The sequence below is a fragment of the Chelonia mydas genome, chromosome 5 (assembly GCF_015237465.2).
Source record: "Chelonia mydas isolate rCheMyd1 chromosome 5, rCheMyd1.pri.v2, whole genome shotgun sequence".
Classification (NCBI taxonomy): domain Eukaryota; kingdom Metazoa; phylum Chordata; order Testudines; family Cheloniidae; genus Chelonia; species Chelonia mydas.
In genome coordinates this window covers 61,861,540-61,881,341 of record NC_051245.2, presented here as the reverse complement: position 1 = coordinate 61,881,341, position 19,802 = coordinate 61,861,540, and the positions used below count along the sequence as shown (strand labels likewise).

The following is a 19,802-nucleotide window of genomic DNA, read 5'->3' as shown; positions in this document are numbered from 1 at the left end:
CACTGAGTGATGCTGAATGTGGCAATAAGATAGTGGATAAATAATGATAACTAAAACTTTAGTTAAGATGTAAAATACATATTTTACACTTTTTTTGTGTGCAAACTTTCCTTTGATATTAGTGGGAATTTCATGTTGATTATGAGGGTAGTATATGGAGTTCAATATTTATGCCCTGTCCCACAGCCATAATTAAAATTGCAATTTGGCTCTGTCCAGAATGAGCTTTTGATAATCCTGTTTTAAATTCTTTTTAAACTTTTGTTGTAACTTACAGTTAAAGAAAAAAACATTTTTACATTTCAAAAAATATATAGCGTGCATAACTTTTTTATGTTTGTCCTCTTCCCCCAAAATAATGTTAAACATACATTAAATTTAAAACACATTGTGAATTATTTCTCTTTGGTAGTGAAGTATTAAGAATTTGGGGAAAATACAGTTTCATAATATCATGAAATCTTTTTTCTTCAGACTAGATAGGCCGTTTTGAAAGGGAATTCACAAGCTCATGTATGTACTGCAGGAGTTCTCAAACTTCATTCAACCGCAACCCCCATCTGACCACAAAAATTATTACACGACCCCAGGAGGAGGGGACTGAAGCCTGAGCCTGCCTGAGCCCTGCTGCCCAAGGTGGGGCAGGGGAACAGGGGACAAAGCCTGAGTTCCAACACCCTGGGCAAGGGGGCCAAAGTCGAAGCCCGAGGGCTTCAGCTCCAAGTAGGGGGCCTGTAATCTGAGCCCGGCCGCCCAGAGCTGAAGCCCGTGGGCTTTGGCTTCAGCCCTGGGACCCAGCAAGACTAAGCCAGCTCTGATGACACGACGCACTGTTTGAGAACTGCTGACGTAGTGAATAACCTTGATCCACACCAGAAATTCACCACTGCTACTGTCCCCTTACATTTTAATATGTGCTGTTTTATAAATTATTTAAATTATAAATATACAGTAGCATTCCTAATTGGATGAGCCTAAACATATAAAGAAACAATAAACTTCATAATCAAAGATATACCAAATGTAAGTTCAAATATGGGTTCTGTATCTTCATTTTCAAAGGTCTGTGGGTGATATCTGAATGGATACTTAATATGGTCTATTAAATTATTTATTAATTTCCTTTTGATCAAAGGTTTGCATTATTAGTGCTCTTCCAAACCATATTCAAAACCAGCTCAATCTGTTTTATATTTTCTATGCAACTCCAAAACAAAGTAAAATTTCACTGCAAAGGGAATAACTGATTTAAACTCCATGGCCTAACTGTAATACAAATGGTACAGTCTTACGTTTATGAAATATATTCCACTCTTCTCCTGAACCTATGTGTCATTTAAACTAAACATAGGTAAAATATAAACTGTAATATGCTAAAATAACCTGATCTATCCTGTGTACAGTTTGTAGGGGTGTTGTAGCTGTGTTGGTCCACGATATTATAGAGACAAGGTGGGTGAGGTAATATCTTTTAGTGGACCAGAGACAAGCTTTCAAGTTTACAAAGAACTCTTCTTCAGGTCTGGGAAAGATACTCGGGCTATCACAACTAAATACACTCTTTAGTTGTTCCACCTTGTATTTAGCACACTTGCATTTAGTATATTTGACACTCAGTACATTTCCCAGACTTGAAGAAGAGCTCTGTGCAAGCTTGCAAGCTTGTCTCTCACCAACAGAAGTTGGTCCAAAAAAAGATATTACCTCACCCACCTTGTCTCTCTGTGCAAAGGATGTCAAAACACATTGTACTGATGACAAAAGGATTGAACTAGAACATCCCAATATTAATAATTTGGAGCTGTAATTTAATACCACCCCTATGGCAAACAAAATGTTAATGAATGTAACCCTAAGGAGCATCTTTCCATTAAAGTAATGTAAATAACTTTATGCCTCATTTTGGAAAAACTGGCCCATGAGAGGCGAAAACTTAGGGAGCATATTCATTATTAGAATATTTAACTCTTCTGTAAGTAAGTGGAAGATCTGTCCACATCTCCATATTTCCTTACACTGATAAATAATTTCAGCTAGCCCTATACCCAAACACTTAATTTTTTCTGAAGCCTATTGTATAATAAGAGGCTTTAATTTTTTGTAATATAATGGATAAACCATCTTTTCTCCCAACTGATTCCAGATTCGAATTCAAAAACTCAAATTTATCAACTCTTTCTTAATTTCACTGTTTCACTTATATTCAGATGTACATGTGTTGACAAAATCAGGGCCTACACTTATACATTAATTACGCGTCTCTTACCTACGATGACCAGGTTGTACTTCTGTAGAAATTTCTTTTAATGAAGTTAAATTCCTTCATTCTGTTTTAGAAAACTTATAAAAACATTCCCATCTCTGCCCCAATATGGAATGTATTAACCTCGTCTTGCTTAGGTTTGAGGCTTGAAGTGAACTGAAGTGCACCAGAATCTTTCCAGCACACTCTTCCTTCCACCTTATTAGTTTCTACAAACCAAACTTTTTTTCATATTTTTTGATGTTGTGAAGGCGGCTTTGGAATGCATTGAGGCTCAGTGAGTCTACTAACCACCTGAAGCCTTTTGGTAAGGCTTTTTGACACAGTCCCACATGACATTCTCATATTTAAACTAGGGAAATGTGATCTAGATGAAATTACTATGAGTGTGGATGCACAACTGGTTTAATGACTATGTTCAGAGTAGTTATCAGTGGTTCACTGTCTAACTGGGAGGGTGTGTCTGGTTGGGTCCTGCAGAGGTCAGTCCTGGTGCTGGTACTCTTCCATGTTTTTTAATTAATGACTTGGATAATGGAGTGGAGACTATCTTTATAAAATTTGCAGGTGACAGCAAGCTGGAAGGGTTGTAAGCACTTTGGAGGACAGGATTATAACTCAAAATGACTTTGACAAATTGGAAGAATTGGTCTGAATTCAACCAGATGAAATTCAATAAAGACAAGTGCAAAGTACTTTACTTAGGGCAGAAAAATCAAATGCACAACTACAAAATGGGGACTAACTGGCTAAATGGTTGTTGACAGTGATCTGGAGACGTTAGTGGATCACAAATTGAATATGAGTCAACAATGCGATGCGGCTGCAAAAAAAAAAAAAAAAGCTAATATTCTGGAGTATATTAACAGGAGTATCCTACGTAAGACATGGGAGGTAATAGTCTCACTCTAGTCGGCACTAGTGAGGCCTCAGCTTATGTACCGTTTCCAGTTCTGGGTCCCACACTTTAGGAATGATGGGGGCAAATGGGAAAGAGTCCAGAGGAGAACAACAAAAATGATAAAAGGTTTAGAAAACCTGACCTATGAGGAAAGGTTTAAAAAAAAAAAAAAAAGTGGCCATGTTTAGCCTTGAGAAAAGAAGACTGAGGGGGGACCTGATAAATCTTCAAATACGTTACAGGCTGTTACAAAGAGGTGAGGATCAGGTGTTCTCCGTGTCCACTGAAGGTAGGACAAGTGGTAATGGGCTTAATCTGCAGCAAGGGAGATTTAGGTTAGATATTAGGAAAAACCTACAAACTGCCACGGTAATTAAGCCCTGGAATAGGCTTCCAAGTGGGGTTGTGGAACCCCCATCATTGGAGGTTTTAAAAACAGGTTGGACAAACACTTGTCAGGGATGGTCGAGGTTTACTTGGTCCTGCCACCGCACAGGAGGATGGACTTGATGACTTTTCAAGGTCCCTTCCAGCGCTACATTTCTGTGATTTTGTGAAACTATGTTTGTAGAGGTTTAAACTGCCCCATTCATATCAGAGAGGCAAATGTTGATACAGTTCCATTGCTAATCACTGCTGATAGTTCACTTTAACAGAAACAACTGACTACTTTGCTTATCAAGTGTGTTTGGAAATAACAGAACTAAATTAGAAAAGGTCCATTTTAGGGCATGTTATCCTCTCTGTGGAGCCAGCTGTGATACTCTAAGGAAGAGGTGGCCAACCTGAGCCTGAGAAGGATCCAGAATTTACCAGTGTACATTGCCAAAGAGCCACAGTAATACGTCAGCAGCCCCCCATCAGCTCCACTCCCCGCTCTCAGCACCTCCCGCCCACCTGCAGCCCCATTGATCAGCACCTTCTCCTCCCTACCCGCACCTCCTGATCAGCTGTTTCGTGGCATGCAGGAGGCTGGGGGCGGGGGAGGAGGAGCAAGGGCATGGAAGGCTCAGGGGAGGAGGCGGGAAGGGTGGAGTAGGGGCAGGGCCTGTGTCAGAGCCAGGGGTTGAACAGTGAGCACCCCCTGGCACACTGGAAAGTTTGGCACCTGTAGCTCCAGCTCTGGAGTCGCTGCCTATACAAGGAGCCACATATTAACTTCTGAAGAGCCACATGTGGCACCAGAGCCACAGGTTGGCCACCTTAGGGTGTATTCTTTAGGGCTCTGTACAGTCTTGGTTTTGGCCAAGTCTATGCTAGAAGTGCTTTGCTGGCACTCTGCTTTTGCAAGCATTGCTTATTCCAGTCCTCCTGCCCCCCCATTTCCAAGCAAAATAAATGCAATTTTGATTGTATAACTGTATCTGACCTAGTGGCTTTGCTAGCACAGCTATCTTGGTTGTAAATTGCACCTCATTGCACCCTGGGCAACGTAGCTATGCCAACAAATGTTTGTGGTGTAGACCTGGCCTTGATATCCCAAGCGATGAAGCTTTTATTGCTTCTGGTATTCCAGAAAGTAGGGCTTTGTCTTCTCGGGAATGTCATCTACCAGTGTAGCTGCATTGGTCCATCTTACCTTGGTGCAAATTTTGCTGCATTGGTGAAAATTATGCCTACGCTAGAGGTGAAATCCTTGCCTATTGAAGCCAATGGCAGAATTTCCATTGACTTCAGTGGAGTCTAAATTTCACCTCTGGAGTAAAATACCAGTGTAGACAAGGTCTGACAGCTCTCACCATAAGAAATTCTGTTCCTGATTTTTTCTCCATCTCATTATCATCATCATCATCCCATTACTCCAAGGCTTTAAAACGACATCAACAACATGAAATCTCATCAACTTAAAACAAACTAACAAAAAAGTTAAATGTAGTTTCAGGTATTAAACATATCTATGAGTCCCATTGTCAATGTTTGTTGTTTAACAATAACACTTTTTGATTTTTTTAAATGTTTATCACCCCCTATTGGTATGAGAGAAACCACCAAACAGAAGGGGAAACAGACTGACTATATAGGTGAAACCATGAAATTAACTATGCACAGCATGACAAATGAAAAGAGTAAACAAGTGGAATTTTCTGTTATCTCTTTCAGTTATAGGTAGCTTTAGGTGTTAATTTGTAACAATGCTAGGTTAAAAGCTTCAGACAGAAAGTGTGTTAAAACTGACAGTGCCCTTTTAAATAAGCCTCATTGAATACTTTATAGGGAAACTTCCATGGTCAAGGAATGGAAGAGAATGAGAGGACAGCTGCTGTGGAAGGAGTTTAAGGGGAAGCTAGTTCAGTGCCATGCAAATGAGCTTCATATTGTGTGCTACACTGTATGCACAACTAAGTAGCTTCCTACAAACTTAACCCCTTTTCAGAAGAATGCAGAAAGTCTGCTAAATAGGACATTTATCAGTGGGATGGTATTGGTGGCAGTAGGATTATCATGCCACCTATTTCTGACCTCACTGACGCTATATTGGTGGAGATTCAGATGGTGGATGACTACAATGTGGTTTGCATTTCTCAAAGCAAGTTGTATGCAAATGGTTGTGTGATCAATGCAAGTATGTACCCAGGTCCTGTACTAACATGTACAGCCCATGCTGAAGCCACCATCATCACATCTTCACTGCAATTTTTAGCCTTGTTTGCTAGATTAGCGCTAGCATGGGTGTTCCTATCTCAGCTAGTCACATCTTTGATTGCATTGTAGTCGTACACTGCAAAGTCACGGTAGACAAGTGGGCATTGGTAGAATTTGACCTTGTCACCTCTTCCTGGATCACCAGAATATCTAGGAATGTGGTGTTGCTGGAATTTTGGTAGCCTGCAATAGGTTGGTTATGATAATTGCTCCCTCTTAGCAACTATATGTCCCATAAAAAAGTCCGTTGAGTGCTGGGATTGATGTTCTCTGTCATGAGATGTCATGACAAGCTTGTCAGTTCTCGTCTATCAGTTTATTTTAGATATTTGTAAGGTGGCTGTCTACCCCTTCTTTCATCCACCCTCCTTTCACCTTCAGTTAATTTAGATGCTCAGTTTTATTGGTTACATTGTCTTATTATTAAATCAAGTCTTTGAGACTATTTATTGACTGGCATATACTTCTGCAGCAGAATTACGCAAGTAACACTAGGTGGAAGAGAACTACAGAAGTAGTTGATCATGTGTTGATAAATGCTCATATTATAAAAAATTACCAATTGAATTATATTAGTATCAAATTCATTGTTAGGTGATTCACCGGTACTTATGCTCTATTAAAACTTCTCTTGTGATTTCCTTTTCAGCCACTGGTGCTACAACCACCATCTATGCAGTTGAGGCAGACGGTGATCCAAATGCAGGGTTTGATAAATCGAAGGAGCCAGGAGAAACACAGTATCTAATTAAATGGAAAGGCTGGTCTCATATCCATAACACATGGGAGACTGAAGAAACCTTGAAGCAGCAGAATGTTAAAGGAATGAAGAAACTGGACAACTACAAGAAAAAGGATCAGGAAACAAAACGATGGTGAATGTTATCGATAGTCATCTTTCATAATACAGATTTTTTTTTTTACCAGCATTTGTGCTTATGTAGTATTGTAAGGGGATTGATCTCCGTATGAGAATATATTTCCATAGTATGTGTTCAGCAAGAAGATAATACATGATCTTTTTATTGTTAAAACCACCTTGACATTTTAAGGTCCTGCAAGGTGTACAGCATCCTCAACTTCATTACTCATGAGTGAATGATGATATGTGGCATCTTGCAGGATCATGCCTTTAATAAATAGCTAAGTTGTTTGGAAGTTATTTTTCTTAAATGTTTATAATATGCATAGTATAAATAAAATATTTACACAATAAACAGTATGCATTGTTTACTGTTTACTCAAATAGCCTACCATTTGCTTTTCTTGACCATTGTACTTTAACAGAACTGTTCATTACATTCTCCACACTTTTTCTTAGAAGTTTTAATTCTATTCACTTTGCTAGGGTTTCCAGTTCTACTGTCTAATTTTTCTGCCCATTGTCTGGATCAACAAGCACTCTCTTATCAATGTTGTTAGAAGTCCAAACATTTCGTTCAGGAGAAAATCTTTACCTTCTACTGCCTTCTTTTGACGCTGGTTTCCAGTGGGTTATTCAGTGTCCTATATGAAAAGTGGTGGTTCTTGTCCATTACTTTTAGGAATGGTTGAGATGGATTTCCCTGGATTTAACCCCCTTCAAATGTTGTTCTCGTTAAGTGAAAAAAGTGTCCTACAGAGTAAAATACTTTAACTGTTGGGAGTGGACATTCCGTATTATATCTACATTAATTATTTTTTATCAGGTGTAGCTGAAACTAGTACAGTTTCTCAGTAGTTTTTCCTCAGCTTCCAGTCAGGAGAGATAAGGAATTTTTTGTAGCAGGTGTTTTTTCTCCACTGAGATATCCTTTAGTTCCTTTCTCAAAGAAGCTTTCCGTCTAACTTTGCTTTGGTGGTTACACTGAAGGCTTTTGGACTGTCAAATTGTTTTAGTTTTAGAATGAAACAATGTAATGACTATTTTCATAATTTCCATTCCAGGCTGAAAAATGCTTCTCCAGAAGATGTGGAATATTATAACTGCCAGCAAGAACTTACAGATGATCTTCATAAACAATATCAAATAGTGGAGAGAATAATTGGTAAGTGACAAATTGGAGACTGGAAATAACAATAAGGATAATATACTGTCATTGCTTCTGTTTTTATAGATTCTTAAAAATGTACGGCTTGAAGGGACCTCAAGAAGTCATCAAGTCCAGCCCCCTGTGCTGCCGCAGGACTAAGTAAACCTAGACCATCCCAGGTGTTTGTCCAACCTGTATGGTGGAGATTCCACAGCCCCCCTTGGAAGCCTGTTCTAGAGCTTAATTACCCTTGTAGTTAATGCATTTTTCCTAATATCTAACCTAAATCTCCCTTCAGTTAGATTAAGCCCATTACTACTTATCCGACCTTCAATGGACATAGAGAACAACTGATTGCTGTTCTTTTTTTAACGGCCTGTAACATATTCGAAGACTTATCAGGTCTCCCCTCAGTCTTTTTTTCTCAAGACTGAGTATGCCCAGTTGCTTTGACCTTTCCTCATGAGTCAGGTTTTCTAAACCTTTTATCATTTTTGTTGCTCTCCTTGTTACTCTTTCCAATTTGTCCCCATCTCTCCTAAAATGTGGAACCAGAATTGGAAACCGTACTCAAGCTGAAGCCACACCGGTGTCGAGTAGACTGGGACAATTACCTCCCATGTCTTAATATGACACTCCTGTTAATACACCCAGAATATTATTAGCCTTTTTTGCTGCTGCACTGCATTGTTGACTCATATTCAATTTGTGATCCACTAAACCTCCAGACCCTAGTCAGTAGTAGTACTATCTAGCCAGTTATTCCCCATCTTGCAATTGTGCATTTGATTTTTAATTCCTAAGTGAAGTACTTTGCACTTGTCTTTATTGAATTTCATCTTGTTGAATTCAGACCCAATTCTCCAAATTTTATATCTGTGGATAATAAATTTATTAGAATTCTTAATTATTTTACTTTCAAACTAAAATAATATGTATATAAATTAGGATGGAGGTTAATCATGGGTTCTTTAATTCTGAGCACTTTGTCACTTGATTGTGTCACAAAAATGAAATAAATGTCTCATTAAAATCAAAATTATTGATGAATGTATTCTACATTCAAATGTATTCTACAGCTCATTCAAATCAGAAGTCAGCAGCAGGTTATCCAGATTATTATTGCAAGTGGCAGGGTCTCCCTTACTCAGAGTGCAGCTGGGAAGATGGTGCTCTCATTGCCAAAAAATTTCAGTCATGCATCGATGAGTATTTTAGCAGAAATCAATCCAAGACAACTCCTTTTAAGGACTGCAAGGTGAGTGAGATTTAAGATAATTTTCATAGACGTCTGAGAATTGAGACAATAAAAATATTTGTAGCTGGCTGTTTTGTTCCTGCATTAGGGATGGTATGCATTATAAAGTTTTTCAGATCACAGAATGAAATATTAAAATTGTTTAGTTTAGTAATGACTGTTAAGGTATATAACTTGAGTCAGTGGTCTTATTAGTTCTAAGCAGACAAATGTCCCCATTGTGATTATTTTCACTCAAAAGTGAAATTATGTTAACTTTTAGAAATTAAAATAGTAATGTATATAAACATAATTTAAATTATTTTCCATTTTCTCCTGCAACTTCAGTAAAATTATATTTAGAATCTTAAAACATTCAGTAGTAGGGCTAATGTTCAATATCACTTTGATAGGTTTTAAAACAGAGGCCAAGGTTTGTTGCACTGAAGAAGCAACCATCATATATTGGTGGCCATGAAGGTTTAGAGTTAAGAGACTATCAGTTAAATGGACTAAACTGGCTCGCTCACTCCTGGTGCAAGTAAGTATGTTCTGAAAGTCTGATGCTTTTCTAGTACTTGTAAATGGTAGAAATTCAGAAAACCTTAGCAGAATGGATTATTTTGTCATTGGAGTAGTAAATTGTACAGTAAAGATTTGAGAGGGATTGCTTTCACCTGCAAATACATAAGTTTAGCACGTAGTTGATTTGTACAGGCAAGACTTCTATGGTTTTCCTTTTTCCCTCTGGTGCTTGTAGGTGAAATACAAAATAAACTACGTTATCCTCAAATATCACACATTGAAGTTTATTTTTAAAATTCATGCACAGGAACTATTTAGTAGCTGTATATAGAACAACATTTATCTTGGGTCCCTTTTTACCATTTGATTAATGAAAGATTTTCAAACTGCAGTAATGATAGTAATTAAGATTCTTCTTTGAATGATTGCACATGTCCATTCCACTGTAGGTGTCTGTGTTCCAGTGCACATTGTCAGAGAGTTTTCCCCTCTGAGGTCTCGTGCACCATGTTCAGGCATAAAGGGCTGAGCTGTCCCTGACCCCCCTCAGTTCCTTCCCGCTGCCCATGTTGGTTGTTAGAGCTCCTTTTCCTTCTGCAAGTCTCTAGTCAAGCACGTGAATAGTACCTGTTGTAGTCCTGTATTATTAATATAGTTTAATACAGTAGTAAGTAAATGTATATATATTTTTTTAAATTGTGTTTGTGTGTGGATCTGGCACCCTGTGTGGATACCGGCCAAGGTACAAGAGGTATGTCGTGCTCTCTGGGTTTCAAGCTTTGTCACTCCTGTGGTAAGGCAATACCTAAGAGTGAACCTTATCCCAGCTGCCTTAAGCACTTGGGGGAGGCTCATTTGAGTGTCAGATGTGCTGATTGTAAGGGCTTTAAGCCCCGCTCCAAAAAGGACAGGGCAACTAGACTGAAATCTGCTGCTGGAATCGGCACTGTGTCCTCTATCACAACCATCTACCTCAATCCAGATACTGTCGTTGCTCAGCACCAGTAGTGTGTCTTCGGCATTACCAGCACAGAGCGGTAGATCGGCGTTGCTATTATCAAGGAAGAGGCACTGTAAATTGGACTTGATACCAGGATCTTGGAAGGAAGCAAAGAGGTTGAGGTCATCTAAGGACTCGGGAGGGTGCTAAGGACTCTAAGCAGGGAAGTTCATTGACTCCAGAGCCCAGTATGGGCCTGTTGAGACTGGCTCTCAAAGCACCATCATTGGGATCACCTTACTCTCCAGTACTGAAGAGTACTTTCCCAGAACCATCTACTCCTGAGGCATTTGAGGCTGTGAGAGCGTTGTTGAACCTCTTGGTGCTGCTGTCACTGGCAATTCAGGAGTCTTGCCTGGCACCAGTGCCCAAGATACTGGAATTAGCAGCTTCACCTCTGCACTGGGCAGATCCAACTGATTTGGCCATCAGGGTACCAATCAAGATGGTACTGTCTAGGGAAATCGAGGTGATCTCCCCGGGTCTGAACCGTCCTCTCTGGTACCGAACTGTACAACCCCGCCATGGTCTCAGGAAGAGTATTTTTCTTCATCAGGTTCTGCAGTGAAATCCTGTGTGTCCCTAGCCAGTCTCACCATCAAGAGAATACCGCCTGTTTTCCCTGGTTTCAGCCTCAATTTCAGCTAGGAGCTTACCGAAACGACCCTTGAGCCAAATACACTTGGGGATCGGGGCCATACCAGGGGCCATTTTGGAACCAGTGGGGATTCCCCTCAAATCGAATGTGTCCCCACATCCATCTCAGCTGGCTCCATCTACAGGCAATCAGGAACATCCATGCCACAAACATCCTAGTGTTGGTACTAAGCCTGGCACTGAGCACATTCAGGATACCTCTCACGAGTATCCACGAAAGCAGTGGAAACTGGACCAGTCCCTGGTATTGTTGTCATCCTTTTCCTCTATCCCCTGATGAGGCAATTGTGGTAGAACCTATCTCTCTGCCTCCTGATGATTTTAAGACTCATCAGGAATTGTTGAGGAGGATGTCTGTGGCCCTGGACATTCTCCCTGAGGAGATTCAGGAAAAATCCATTGAACTGGTGGACATTTTGGCATCTGCGACCTCAGCTAGAATATCTCTCCTGTGCTGTTTTAGAGCCTACCAAAGCCTTTGGCAGACCCCAGCTTCCCTGTCACTGACTACAAAAAGACTGGAGAGGAGATGCTGTGTCCACTGTCAGGGGGTCAAGCACCTCTATTGTCATTGCCCTCTGGGCTCACTTGTAGTGTTGACAGCCAATGAGAGAGAGTGATAAGGTCATCAGGCATCAACCCCGAAAAATGAAGAGGCCAAAAAGCTGGACTTACTTGGGAAGAAGCTTTATTCTACAGGTGGATTACAGCTTCATATTGCAAACCAGCAAGTTTTCTAGGGCACTACGATTTCATCCTGTGAGATACAGTTCCAAAGTTCCAGGACAAGCGCCCAGATGATGCGAAACAGGATGTTACAGACTTTGATCAAGGAAGACAAATTGGTTGCCAGAACAGCTCTGCAGGAGGATGCAGAAGCCTCTACAGTCAGGGCTGGATTAACACTCTTGCAGACCTGGGGCTATTAGATTTTGTGTGGCCCCTGTATACAAGTCTTTTTCCTAATTTTAAAACAAAATGATCACAATTATGGCATCGAGGTTATTAACGCTATACTAAACTTGCCTTTCAATTAACATAAAGCCATTCTGTGGTTACATTTCAGTCTTAAAACATGTAGAATATAGTTAAGTTAATTCAAAATAGCCTACTTCTTACCTTAGAACATCTGTTGTATTAGTTTCTTTCTGGGAGGGAGTTTGGGTGCAGGAGGGAGCTCCAGGCTGGTGAAGGAGGGGGCTCGAGGTGGCACTTACCATAGGCAGCTCACCAGGGAGGCGCTTACCATAGGCAGCTCCTGGCCGGTGGCGCAGCAGGGCTCAGGCAGGCTGGCTGACTGCCATAGCCCCATGCTGCTCCTGGAAGCAGCTGGCTGCTGCCATGTCTCTGCACGCTCTTGGCGGGGGAGGAGACAGCATGTCTTCATGCGCTGCCCACCCCCGCAAGCGCTGCCCCCCACAGCTCCCATTGGTTCCCGGCGAGCAGGGGGCGGTGCTTGCTCCCATTGGTTCCCAGCCAATGGGAGCTGTGGGGACGGTGCTTGCGACATAGGCAGCGCATAGAGCTGCCTCCCCACTGCGCCCCCTGCCAGGGGCCGCAGAAATGTGTCAGCGCTGGCCACTTCCGGGAGTGGCGAGGGGCCATGGCATGCAGGCAGTCTGCCTGAGTCCTGCTGCGCCGGGATCCCCCTTACTCCAGGGCCCTGGGCTGCAGCCCCTAAAGCTCCTGCATTAATCCAGCCCTGTCTACAGTCGTGGCATGGCCTCTGCCATCACGATGAGGCACTCATCTTGGTTATGCTCTTCTGGCCTCCCTCCAGAAGTGCAACCAACAGTCCAGGACCCCAATTTGAAGGGCCATCACTCCTATCACAAAAAACTGATGAGAGGAATCCTGAAATCCCTGCACATTTGCACCCTTGCAGTGAAGCAGAGGGTGTTCTGTCCTTGCCAGTCCCAGTGTTTTCAGGGGGTTGCCCCTTGAGCCTAGGATCTGCCAAAGAGAAGAAGCGGAGGTTACAAAAGACACCCACAGCCACCATCTGTATCTGCCAGTTTATTAAGGCAGATGGCATCATCCATTATAGACTTCAAAGAGAAACTGCTGAGCTTCAGTTCATTTGCGAATTTGGCACCATCAGCTCAGGATTAAACAAAGACTGTGAATGGCTATCCAGCTAAAAAGCAGTTTCTCCTCCCTTGGTGTTCACACCTCAGCTGCTAGAAGAGGGCCTCATCCTCCCTGATTGAACTAACCTCGTTATTTCTAGCCTGATTCTTGCTTGCATATTTATACCTGCCTCTGGAAATTTCCACTACATGCATCCGAGGAAGTGGGTATTCACCTACGAAAGCTCATGCTCCAATACGTCTGTTAGTCTATAAGGTGCCACAGGACTCTTTGCCGCTTTTACAGATCCAGACTAACACGGCTATCCCTCTGAAGCTTATCATCCATTATGTTTATGCTGAACAATCTCTCTGTGACGTGGATCAACCTCTTATTGCCAATCATCCAGGTAAGGAAAGACGCCCCTGACCACCAGAGAAATGCTGCTACCACCGCCATACACTTTGTAAATACATACCAGGCAGACAAGAGACCAAAGGGGATTTCTCTGGTGGTCAGGGGATGTGGTAGCAGCATTTCTCTGGTGGTAAGGGGATGTCTTTCCTTACCTTGATGATTGGTATAAGAGGTTGATCCAGGTCACAGTGAGGTGGTTCAGCATAAACATAAGCTGATCCACCTTCGATGTGCTCAGACTGCTCATCAACACAGACAAGTCAGTCCCATTTCCAGTTGAAAAAAATATAATTTATTGGACTGGTCCTGGATTTGACAATGGCGAGGGCCTTACTATTGCAGGCCAGGTTTCATTCAATGCAAAACTTCATTCTAGACTTAAAGGTTTATCTCCTCATCATGGTGAGAAACTGATCAAGGCTGCTGGCACACAAGGCAGTGTGCGTTTATGTAGTCCAATATGCCAGGCTGTTTCAGACTCCTTCACGGCTGGTTGATGGGCTGAGGTGTATTCACCAAGGAGGCATCACATAGATATGTTACTGCACATACGGAATTGGATTTTATCCTCCCTAGATTGGTGGACAGATCTGACCAGTGTCTGCAAGGGAGTTCCCTTTGGCCTGCCTCAACAATGTTTTACCTTAGGTGTGACATGAGGTACCTGAAGAGTAGCCCACACTGAAAATGCCAAGGTCAGGGCAGGCTGGAAAAAGGAGAGCAGATTCCCCCAAAACTGGTGGTTGTAGTTAGATTCATTAACCAGTCACAAACTGTGCTCCTGCTTCCCCACAGTGGTTATCAAGAAGCTGAAAAAAAGAACTCACACAGTCCCCTTTATTGCATTCCAGTCTCTGGCTCCCAATCAGCAAATAGGTCCATTATAATGAGAAGTTACTTAAAACTCTATTCACTATATAAAATGTTCTTCTGATCCCCAAAGGGCCAGCCACATTACCAGAGCAATACTAGTTTGGATCATACCAATCTGCCAGTCAATCCTTTAGTACCTAAAACTAAAGGTTTATTATAATAAAAAAAAAAAAGAACGAGAAGAGAGTTGTTAAATGGCCAAAGCAATGAGGTACATAGATATGATTTCTTAGCAGCATCTTAGCAGAATTGGTGAGTTTTCTGGCTTGTGAAGTCCCTCTGGAACACATCCAAAGCTTGGAGGGGTCCATCAGTCCTTTGTTCAAAGCTTCAGTTTGTAGAGAAGCTACTCCAAAGGTGAGATGCAAGATTGAAGACAAAATGGAGATGATGTAGCTGCATTTTTATATCCTTTGCCGTGTGACTTGTACATCCTTTGCCCCAAACATAAGCTCGCTCACAGCACATGGGCATTGAAGAGTATGTAGAGTCCCCTATCCGTAAGCATGTTCCTATATGTCCTGGTGACTCATAAGCTAGCCCCTGGCTTCTCTCAATGGGTTCATTGTACTGCTGGTTGTCCTTGATGGGCCATCAAGCAGGCTGGATAATGCTGATGCCAATCTGTCTGGGGATGTCACCCAGATACGCAGCACAAGTTTGAGATACAAATATACTACGCATATGTATAACTCACAAAACAAAGACGGTACATATAAATGAGCTTATCATATTTAGCAAATCATAACCTTTCCACTGATACCTTACATGGCTTATATTATATAAGATTCATTGTGATTTTGTAATATTGATATCAATAATATTATAAATGGTCACCCATATTCCATACAGTGCCACATTAGGCATGGATGCCTCGAACCTGGGGTGAACGGCTCACTTGGGACCCCTGCAGATGCAAGGTCTTTGGTCTATCCCAGATCTCAGTCTAGACATAAACATGAGGGAGTTTTGAGATATCCACTAGCTTGCATGTTGTTCCTTCCTCATGTCAGCGGAAGGAATGTGTTAGTGTTGACTGCCAATATGATGGGGCGCAGAGGTGGTCCTCTTTACACTGTGAGGAAGCAATCCTACTCTGGGCTTCTGCATCAGGAATTCTGAAGGTGACCTGCCTCCTGGGGGGGGGGGGGCTCAGAATAGAGTACACAGGTTGTTTGTCAATACCACGAGTTGTTCCTTTGCCCAGATATAGCAAGGGTAATTTTCCTGCTCTGGGAGATCCCCAGTGGATCTGCTTGCAACAAAAGACAACAGAATATATTAGTTTTGCTCCTGAGAGGCCCATAGTCCGGGTTTGTTAGTGGATGCTTTTTTACTGTCATGGTCAGAGGATCTTCTGTATGCTTTCCTCCACCCCCAATCCATCTTCTGCCCAGATCAAGCAGGATGAGGCCCATTTTACACTGGTTGCCGCTGTGTGGTTTTCACAGCTCTTAAGCCTCTCAATTAGACCCCCACTGTTACTCCCACACCACGCAGATTTGATTTCACAGAATTGCGGCTGCCTCTTCCACCCCAGTCTTCAGGCCCTTCACCTGACGGCAGGGAGGTTTCATGTTTAACTTAGGCAGGAGTCCTGCTCTAGAAAATTTCAGAATATGCTGCTGAATAGTAGGAACCATCCGCTAGAATTACTTACCTGGCTAAATGGAAGAGCTTTTCCTCCTGTTCCAGACTGAAAGGGGTTTCCGCCTGTTCTTGCTTCTATTCAGCACACACTGGACTACTTTCAGTCCCTGAAACATCAATGATTAGTGATTAGCTCAGTTAGAGTACACATAGCATCTATCTTGGCACTTCACCCATCTCTGGGTAACCGTTTTCTTTTCCAACCTGATGGCTGAAAGATTTTTAAAGGGTTTGGACAGACTATTTCTGTAGGAAGAAAAGGAGTACTTGTGGCACCTTAGAGACTAACCAATTTATTTGAGCATAAGCTTTCGTGAGCTACAGCTCACTTAATCGGATGCATACTGTGGATGAAGTGAGCTGTAGCTCACGAAAGCTTATGCTCAAATAAATTGGTTAGTCTCTAAGGTGCCACAAGTACTCCTTTTCTTTTTGCGAATACAGACTAACACAGCTGTTACTCTGAAACCTATTTCTGTAGGGACATTCTTTCTGAAAGGTCGGTAAGAGTATTGCTGGGTTAATATGAAGACTGATAGTAAGTAGTAAAGGGGAGGAGAGACTACGCGCTCTGTCTGGATGATAGAAGAGCTTTAGCATTTTATCTGGGACAGACTAAACCTCTCGGGTCTTTCTCCCTATTATTCATTACGTTTGCGGACAGAATGAAGGGCATTCCTATGTCCACACCAAGGATTTTGGCTGTATTTGACTATGTTTCCAGTTGGCTAATGTGAAGCTGTCAGATAGTGTGTTGGTTCATTCGACTAGGTCCCAAGCAACCTCTGTGGCTTTTCTGGCTGATATGCCCATATTAGATATTTGCAAAGTGGTAACCTGTTCATCATGTCACACATTTGCCTCTCACTACTCTATCCTTCAGTAATCTAGATATGCTTTTTGGACGAGTGGGCCTCCAGTCCCTGTTCAAATAGACTCTGAAATCATCTCCAGTTGAGCCTGCTTGTGAGTCACCTACAGTGGAATGGACATGTGCAGTCACTCGAACTAAAATTGGTTACTATCTTTTCCATAACTATTGTTCTTAAAGGTGTGTTGCACATGTCCATTCCATGATCCACCCTCCTTCCCATCTCTATCTGAGTCTTTCGGTAGGAGAGAGCTGAGGGCAGTTTTGGGTGGCTTGGTCCTTTATGCCTGTGCATGAGGCAGCAGAGGGCACTTGTGCGGCCCTGATGGGTGCCACTAAGGGGAAAATTCTGACAACTGTGCACTGGAGCACATCGACACCTGCAGTGGAATGGACATGTGCAACCCATCTCAAGGAACCACCATTACAAAAAAGTTTGTAACCATTTTTTTCTGAATTGGTAGTATGAAAACATTCTTTGTTTTATTGCTGAATATACAGTTATAAGTAATAGTCCTCATAATCTGTGAGCTAATTAAATTTCCTCAGAGGATATACATTTGAAAAATCTTGCAAAACATCTATGAACTTCTGTTTACAAATGCTTAAAGGAATGTAATTTTTATCCTGGTGATTAGCAGTATGATATATAATTTTTTTATATTTCTTTCATTTTGCAGAGGGAACAGTTGTATTCTTGCAGATGAAATGGGTTTGGGTAAAACAATACAAACTATTTCTTTTCTGAACTACCTGTTTCATGAACATCAGTTGTATGGGCCTTTCTTGCTGGTAGTGCCACTTTCTACTTTGACATCTTGGCAAAGAGAAATTCAGACGTGGGCTCCTCAGATGAACGCTGTGGTTTATTTAGGAGACATCAATAGCAGAAACATGGTGAGTACATTTGAACAGTAATGAAAAACACAGTGCTAAAAAGGGTTCTTTCAAACATTTGCCTCTTACTCATCTTTTGTGTGTTTGGTTAAAAATTAGAAAACGTGTATTTGCCTGAAATACAATATTTAATATGAAAATTTGAAAGTTTAGATTTTGGTTAAAATAATTACTTATATATGCTCTTTTATTTCCTTCTTAGTCTCTGCTTACTACACTCAGGGAGCTTGTTTAAAAATCTAAGCTTCCATTTAAAAATAAATTTTCTCTTTCCCTTGTGGTTGAGTAGATAAAATTTAAAATTGTAAACAGAATGTAAAGTAATACAATGACATCTGTCCGGGTGTGCAGAGAAGCATAAAACAATAACTTTAAAAAGTGCTAACTGCCCCTATTCACATCAAGGGATTGTTAACTAAATGTCATAGATGACTATTTCATTGCTGGTCACAACAGTTACATAAGATCTGATGTGAGTGGAGCCGCAGAATTGCTGAGCTTCATTTGTGGCCAGAATTTGGAAGAGTACCATTTTTTTTTTCTCTTCCAGTTCAACCTCTGGATGTAATGTTCTGAGTTGTGAATTTCTTTCAGAATGGAAGTTTAAAAATCAAAAACCTTTAATTTTTCATGTTAGCTTCCCAAAAATTCGTGGAATATTCTATAAGTAAGCACGGTCCACGTATCACCTGTTACTTTTTCTCCTTTGCAGTTAAGGAGGCTTTAAACAGTTCTTATTTTACTAAAGTAACAATGAAGTAGCCAAGTATTGTTTAGCTACAAACTTGCTTTAGGACACAGATTAATGATGCACCATGAACATACAATAACTTTTAAAATTAATTTAAAATACTACAATAGATTTGTATCATTTCAGTGATCAGATTTTATGAGTTGATTACTGAATGTTTACTTGAGAAATAAAATCATTTGATGGCCAGAAATGACATTAAAGCTTGTCTAGGTTATTATTTTGGAATAAATTGCTAATGTATCTCAAATGTTTTTGTAGACCAACGTGGCATATACTTCAAAATGGAAAATAGTTGACTAACTCTTTCTTCACCTTCCTCCTTCAAATGCACCTTCTCACTTTAGAGGAGCAAATTACCTTCGTGGTTTTCTTTGATCACTTTATGACATTGCCCCTATATCTAACAAGTTACTTTTGTGTGTTTATCAAATATATATTATCCTACTTGTAAGTCTAATTCTTTCCTGTTAGTGATTATTTTAAACAAGCACAAAATAGAAAAAAAAAGTCAGATTATTGTATATTATTTAACATTCATACTTCTGTAGCATTTAAAGATAATCAGGTTGAAAATGACCATTCCAACTTTCTATCTTAAATTTCTCACAAATTTACAATCTTTCTTTGTAGATAAGAACTCACGAATGGATGCATCCACAGACCAAACGGTTAAAATTTAATATTCTTTTGACAACTTATGAAATTTTGCTAAAGGATAAGGTAGGTCATAATTTTGAATTATTTTTATTTTCCATTAATAGAGATCACCATTTATTCTGTACCACAACATATAGAGTTGTACTTGCCATTACATTTATTTTGGCTCCTGGAAATGTGCACACTTTGGTTTATAAATATGATAGATTTTCTATAGCAGTTTAGATTGTTGTTCAAATTTCTGAGACACATTGATTTGTTTCTCCAGCTACTTATGCTGCTGCTACCTGCTGCTGCTCTTTCAATTTTGATATTGAACCTTGAGGAGTGACATCAGAGAGCCACAAATACGGCACCATATACTGTAATTCAATT

The 19,802-nt window shown here is 40.8% G+C and overlaps 1 protein-coding gene across 2 annotated transcripts in view; it reads left to right on the top strand.

Moving 5' to 3' along the window:
• Nucleotides 1-19,802, top strand: part of CHD1 (chromodomain helicase DNA binding protein 1) — an 86,745-nt gene that overhangs the window by 33,579 nt on the left and 33,364 nt on the right. For both annotated transcript variants that reach the window (XM_027830675.3, XM_007054090.4), the window contains 6 exons: nt 6,457-6,682; nt 7,734-7,834; nt 8,899-9,077; nt 9,470-9,597; nt 17,800-18,016; nt 19,401-19,490. In XM_027830675.3, the coding sequence (XP_027686476.2) occupies nt 6,457-6,682; nt 7,734-7,834; nt 8,899-9,077; nt 9,470-9,597; nt 17,800-18,016; nt 19,401-19,490 (941 nt within the window). The remainder of the gene's footprint in view (nt 1-6,456; nt 6,683-7,733; nt 7,835-8,898; nt 9,078-9,469; nt 9,598-17,799; nt 18,017-19,400; nt 19,491-19,802) is intronic.